This window comes from Gavialis gangeticus, unplaced genomic scaffold (genome assembly GCF_001723915.1).
Source record: "Gavialis gangeticus isolate Ggan-Ray unplaced genomic scaffold, GavGan_comp1, whole genome shotgun sequence".
Taxonomy (NCBI): Eukaryota; Metazoa; Chordata; order Crocodylia; family Gavialidae; genus Gavialis; species Gavialis gangeticus.
In genome coordinates this window covers 45179941-45187115 of record NW_017728996.1, presented here as the reverse complement: position 1 = coordinate 45187115, position 7175 = coordinate 45179941, and the positions used below count along the sequence as shown (strand labels likewise).

Here is a 7175-nt window from a genome sequence, read left to right as displayed (position 1 = left end):
CTTTGGCCAGGATGATCTAGTTGGGGATGGTCCTGCTTTGAGCAGGGGGTTGGACTAGACCTCCTGAGGTCCCTTCCAGCCCTAATTTTCTATCATTTCAAATGACAGTGTATACACTGAGGCTTAAGGCAGACATAAAAGTAAAAAAAAAAACCAACAGAATGATTCCATAATGTCAAATCCAGCAAATAGTAGAGACAGAAAAATAAATTAATCTGTTAAATACTCAGGGGCTTGGCAGGGGGAACTCCCCCCCCCCCAAAAAAAACCCCAAACAAACAAAACCCAAACAGACGTCACAATAAATCTACCTTACACACATCACTGAAGATCCTTACTCTCAAACAATCTAAATCAAGCTTGCAATACTAGATCCCTGCTCCTAAAACAGGAATCACTTCCTGCACAACTAAAATGGGACAGACTGAGGTAGAGATGAAATAACTTGTACACACTTAGTGTCAGAAGGGCCTCCAACATCAGGCGAGTCTCAATTTGAAATGCTTTGGAGGGCTGTGCTACAATTTGGAGCTTTTCAGGCTAAAGGTGTTGGAGCATAAAACTCCACTTGACTTTAGGGAAGTAATCAATTTTAGAGTTCTCTACCGCAAGATAAGGAAAGACAACAAGTAAAAAATTGTCAGTGCCAAAGGTGTGGACAGAAGTAAGGAGTATGCTGCTATTAAAAGATACAGGCATAAACTGTTACAATATAACTAACAGCTGGGTGCTCCTACAGTGATAGAGGTGTAGCAAAGGGTATTATAAATTGAACTGTTTCAATTACAAGCAACAGTGATTTAACTTGCCTATACTGCATACACAGAGTTGATGCATGTTCCAAACCTGCAACCCTCCTTCCCCTTTTAAAAATGGTGGGAAATTCCCCCTGTCCAGAACTTAAGTGACAAAGTCCTAAGTTCCATTTTAAAAAATGACTTGGGAGCATACGTTGAATTGACTTAATTGTTTAAGTCACCTTTGGAAAAAAACCAACACAACTTGAGTACTGTTACCCAGCAAGCTGACTTGTCCTTCTCAGGCCTATAGCTTTTTATGCTTATATAATTAAAAGTGAAAAGGAAAGAAAAGATTCACACCCTTCTTGGTCAGGTGAGAAGTACTTTCTCTCAGTTCTATACAAATCTAGGATACATTTTAGTGATACTTTGTTTACTTTTCCCCCCACCCTATGTTACATTTTTGTAAAGTCTGGATTTTTTTTTACTTGGTTAAAAAACCAACAAAGCAAGGCACACTGATGAGAAAGAACTTAACCCTGACACAGTAACACATCTGCAAAGAGGAGCATAAACTAGACTCCTGCATGATGATGCATGGCTGCTCCAAATCATTCCATAAGGAAAGGGCAACATGGGTTCAAGTAACTATAAGAAGTGTTTACAAAGGGTTGCAACCTCTTCAGGGGCAGAGCGCACCTGCAGGAGAAAGCCTAGGAAGCCAGATACACAATTGTGGAAAAATATTTTGTTGCATTAAAAGTTACTGATGCCAAGGATGGGGGTAGCATATGAACTTTACCTGCTTACAGCCCCTTCAATCTCAAAGTGTCTCCTTCATATGCACTGCTTTCTAGGCAAAATCCAAACAGCAACTTTCCAATAAGATGCTGGAATACACCCATGTTTTTGCACAGGAAACTAAACCAATGTGAGTATACTTTGGGATCTTGAAAAGGAAGAGCTGGGTTATACTGGGTCTTCCTTCAAGAGTCAATATTAAAACAGAACACTAGAATACCCTCTCACAAAAAATCATTTCAGTTGCACCGTTTATATTTACCTTATTGGCTCCAAACTGTACTCTGGCTTTTCCTTTGACTAAAGTGGCATTGATCTGCATGATGACCGATTCTACTGAATAGGCACTACTCCAGCCCTAAAGGAAGAAGGAAATACTTCTACAGAAAGCGTGTTTGGATTCTTAGGCTCACCTTGCAAATCCACTTTACAAAGAATGTCTGGTTTTGCTGCACTCTAGCAAACCCATCAATAGCTTTTAAAAACTATAAAACGATTAGTTATTACCCAGAAAACAAGAAACTAAAGTGAACCATGTTAACATTAAGAACTTGTAGGAAAAAGGAAAATGCCAAGTTGCACACATTTCCAGAATCTGGCAAGACAAAAACAAAAGAAAAACACAACTACATTATACTATTCTCTACTCACTTTCAGAAACTTCACAATAGCATTTACAGCTTTTAAAGTTCACTTTTCAGTGAAGCAATTAAGCAAGCAGAGAGAGTTTTGCTCCCATGAAGATGGTTGCCTCTCTGGCACTGTTTCACCTCTTCAGGGTTCAATGGAATCGCTCTGCTGGAACTTTACAAGGGATTATTTTTCTAAGAGGTAGTGATCAGTCACTACATTCTTCAGGTGGCAAAGTATTTATACCCATCCCAGTCCAGATTGTGGGGCAGCTGCCAGAGTAGGAGGTGAGATGTGAGTTTGAAGGGGAGGGGGGAAAAGGAGAGGACTACAGTTCTGTCTTCCCCTTTTGGCATCTCTCCCCAGCATAGAGGGAGAAGTCAGAATTAAATACCCCAATCTTTGGGCCTTGTTCAGGCTCTTCCCAGAATGTCTGATTTGGTCTTTTGTTCTTAAAGTGTTTTAAGATAATAAAAGCAGGTGTTGCCATGAATTTAAGCATGGTTTTAGTCAGAATGCTAACAGGTTTCACAAATCACTTTTAATCCTACTAAGAGGTGCTCTTTCACCATTACTCTTGAGAATACAAAGTAAGATGGAATCTATAGTCACCTGTTTAGTAAGAAGTTCCATGCATAATGCACCTCCACCCAGGACATACCTAAAAATAAATACTATATTAGAAGCAGTGAAATTACTACTTTTATCATCTCTGTTGAGATCAGTTAATTAAAAAAAATATCACAGTCATAGGATCTTAGGCTGCACAGAGTTAGTCTGTCATACTGTTTTCACAGCTATAAATAAAATTGGTGGGAACTGGTGATCTACAGAGCTGATTAAGGTCTTACAAGAGAAACTAATTTGCTTTGCCCAGATGAGGGAAGGCTTAGTAAGAATCAATAATTCAGCTAATCTGCACAGTTGTTTATACTCTCTAAGTACTCTTGTGAATGTAGTACTTGCATGTAGTTTTTAAAAGCAACTTCCATAAAGGAATGTAACAATTCCAAAAACTTCATAATGGTGTGTAATGCCCTCTGCTCTACAGAGGACATAGGCTAGAGAAAGACATATTTAATCTTAACTCAGCTTTTCCTAAAATACTTTGCTACTTCTGGTCCAAAAATGACCCCAGATACACTGCATTTATTAGTAATCTGAAATCCACAACATGTTAGAGCATTACAGAACCAGTAATGGAGTGGGTTAAGTTCACAAAATGCAGAATGGCTTCTTAGTCTGGACTACTGGGGGCATTCCAGACATACTTCCGAATTAGAATTGTGTTACATTCCTCTGCAAACAGTCATTATATATCCAGGCCCAGTGAGTTGTTAACCTTTTTTTTTCCCCCAGCAATGTTGCTTTGTGCTGTTCTGATATTATGTACATACTGACAGCAGTAGGCATATTTACCATCTAACATTTATTAAAATTAAGTTTGGCACAGGTTAAAACAAAGTCAGAACAAGCATCATTTCCACAGGCTCTGACTTCTGAAGGGAAAAAGAAAAAGAGCAAAAGCCCCGTATCTGAGAACTCATTTTAGGAGGGTGATGAGAGTGCACTGCAAATTGATTAATTTTATTGCCTCCCCTCCAATACCTACAACGTTTCTGCTACATATGCCAGCTAAGGTACTGCAACCATATTTTTGAGATCACTTTATGGAGCAAGAATGTCATTAAGTTGAAAACACTCTTGGGCTACACCTGCGCTAAACTTTTTCATAACACTTCCTGTTACCAGAGGCCCAGCATATATTAGCCAGTGTAACACCATTACATCATCTTGCAGAGCAGGTTGACTCAGAGTTAAAACCATCAATGGTTACCTTTAGTGCTACTGCACACCTACAATAATGGAGGGTCAGGAAAAAGTTGGTGTGGTTGAACACAGAGGTCACTACTTGGAAATTACCAATTCCTGATATCAGTCTCCATGGTTTTGCTAGAACACATGCATTTTGGGAAGACTCTGAACTCCAAAAGTACCCCGTCTCCCCATACGAGAAAGGAACATTCAATGACGTTTCTACTATAAAACAGGTCTTAAAAGATTGGATTTAAAAAAACTTACCCTCCTGTAAGCACAGGAGACACCACTCGCACAAAGGGAGGATCAAAAGGAAAGTTATCCTGAAAAGCACAGATACAAAGGTTTAAATGCTAAGCTTCAACATGCGTACCCACGAGAAGGGTATTTCAGCTACCTCTTTTGGACCACAGTCCCATACAGATTTTTGGAAGCTGAACATATTCATCCCTCATTTATACAGAAATAACTAATTGCCCAGAAAATTAGCTATGGAAGGTTTTTTTTTTATATTACTAGATTATTTTTTGAAAAGTATACCATCACCCCTGAGCAGACATTGCTTATAGATTATTTAAACCAGTATCTACTTTGAGATAGTAATTTTAACCCCAGTATTCTTCTGATAATCACTTACCTTAAAAGAGAAATTGAGCAAAATGTATTCTACACCTTCTTTTTCTTTTAAGACCTGAAGATCACTATGTAATGGGCTGTCTGGATCAACCCTAGAAGTTACAGGTGGAAGAAAAAGAGCAAAAGAATTAAGTCAATCACTTAATTTTCTATAAAAGAAGATGCTCTTTAAGGTCTTATACAAACAAGTAGGGGAATGCGCTTGCAGCAGCACAAACAGTAGCAGCACAAATCTGTGCCGGAGTGCATGCCCCTGCACATGCACTTTGTTGAGGAACGCATTGTTTCACTGTGGGCAAACTGCCCGTGTCCCGCTCCTCCTGGCTCCCAGCATGCTGGAGCAGCCGGGGCACAAATGGAGCACAGAGACACTTTGGCCAGCAAATCTCGGAAGCAGATTTTGCCCCTGTGCTGCAAATTTGCATCACAGGACAAGTTTCAACATTCCACACATGTAACTATGGGGCCACAAATTACGTTTGTGGTACCACAAACTGCATGCCTCTGCTCGTCTGGACACGGGTTGAGTCTTATCTACTTCCATGTATTTGCAGTTTCAAAAAAACTGTAAAAAATTCAAGATCAGTTACAAAGTAAGTAATCAGCAAGAAAACCTCCCACCATTCCTGATGTTTTTCTTCACATTCTTAATAGAGATATTCAAAACCCTCTTGTTGTTTGAAAGAGGAAGTTATTGTTCCTCATAGTTGATATGCTACTAAAAATTAACAGCTTTTAAATGAAGGGACTGAAATAATGCTCTAAGTTTTAAGGCCAGACTGTCATATGTGAAAAGATTTCTGCATCAGATTTGATGATAAATTCTTCAATTTTGGAATGAGTAACATCAAAAGCCTCTGTTAGTCGCAGAATTTCAATACCTTTGTTTATAGCAAGAGGCTGATGGTAGGGCTACAAATAGCTTGCAACCTGGTTATGAGTTCTTGCAGAATTGGGTTAATTCTGTGTCAGGAACTGGTACCTTCATAGGCTTGAATAAGGACAGATGCTATATTTAAGAACACAAAATATGAGGGGAACTTCTGGGTCACTGAGTCCACTCCCTTGCTGTAAAACACACGGGGTGGGCAATTCAGGTGGAAGGCCGCTTACTGAGTTTTGGCAAGCCAAATTGAGGGCCACATGGCAGGCAGCCAGGGGCAGATAAATATTGATTTTCTAAATTTTTAGGGGACCCGCGGGCCAGATAGAATGGCCTGGCAGGCTGCATCCTGCACCTGTTCCAATTAGTCCTCTGCTCCTGTTCCAATTTGAAGATGGGCAACTAGAACTGTTCACAGTAGTTCAGAGATCTGGTACAATGGTTTGAATATTTTGTTACATATCTGCTGGATGCATTGTGCACTGTACTGCAGAACAGGGACTTCCCTTTGCAAGTCAACATAACAGTCACCACTCCTGGTTTGAACAATGACTTGCCTGCATACCTAGAAATCCTCTTTCAAATTGCAAAGGAATTTTCACTGCTGGGATCAAACAGATCCATGCAGGGGAGGTTTTTTCCCCCCTAAAGGAATGCACACACATCCATGCAGTTCTACAGTGAACTTCAGACTGGATGGACACAATCCTCTCTATTGCTTCTAAAGATAGATGCCACTCACCTTGTTTGTGGTATGGTTTTCCTTCCTAAAGTTAATTTGTGCAAAAGGTAGTGGGTTACCCTTTCAGCAGGGGTAATTTCCAAGAGAAGTGGTACTTAAAAAAAAACAAACTTCAAACAAAGCCACAAAAACCCTCAAACAAAACCTATTACCTATCAATACAGGTAGACATTTATAACAAGTATAACTGCTTAGGGGAAACTTATTAATTGAAATGCCTTTTTAGGACAATGAGACATTAGCCAATACGGGCAGTAAAAGCATTACACAAGTGAGGATGTTACTGCTCTCATTTCATAATTCCTGAACAGATAGGGGAACTGTTACATTGACAAACAGATTCTCATGTCACTGCTGAGTTGTACAATTAGAAAGAGATGTTAAGGCCAGCAACACAGTTGTTACTCTTGCTATGCAAGAGTGAACCCAAATCTTCTTTCTTCAGAAAAAGGTTACTCACAAGCAGAGAGGAGTCTGTATAATGAATTTAATCTCAAGAGGTTTTATTTTTGGGGGGTGGTTTGGGTAAAGAATTTAAGAAGTTACAAAGGTTTCCTGAGAGCACACCAGATTGATAGTGCAGAAGAGCATATTCAGTGCCAGCTCTACCTAGCTATTAGGCCTATGCAAAGTGGCTAGCATTTGCTTCGGATTCAACCAATGAGGGGGACAGTGATTTGATTTGGTGATTCGAATCAGTGTCCCAAATCAATTCGGAAATTCGACCGCTGCCGAATTGGCCGAATCTCCAAATTGGACAGGTCCCATTCCCTGCCTACTCTCCAGCGCCGTCAATGGCTGCCCCGCCCAAACCCAACTCTTAAAAAAAAAAACAAACAAAAAAAACCCCACTACCAGGCGGGGGGGGGGGGGGGGGGGGGATCCCCGCTCCCCCACACGCCCCCGGCCGGGGGGGGGGGCTCGC

The 7175-nt window shown here is 40.3% G+C and overlaps 1 protein-coding gene across 1 annotated transcript in view; it reads right to left on the bottom strand.

Moving 5' to 3' along the window:
- Positions 1–7175, bottom strand: part of UBE2Q2 (ubiquitin conjugating enzyme E2 Q2) — a 72452-nt gene that overhangs the window by 4343 nt on the left and 60934 nt on the right. The window contains exons 8-11 of the mRNA XM_019503836.1: positions 4627–4717; positions 4254–4312; positions 2784–2832; positions 1804–1899 (exon numbers count right to left, since the gene is read on the bottom strand). Of these exons, the coding sequence (XP_019359381.1) occupies positions 1804–1899; positions 2784–2832; positions 4254–4312; positions 4627–4717 (295 nt within the window). The remainder of the gene's footprint in view (positions 1–1803; positions 1900–2783; positions 2833–4253; positions 4313–4626; positions 4718–7175) is intronic.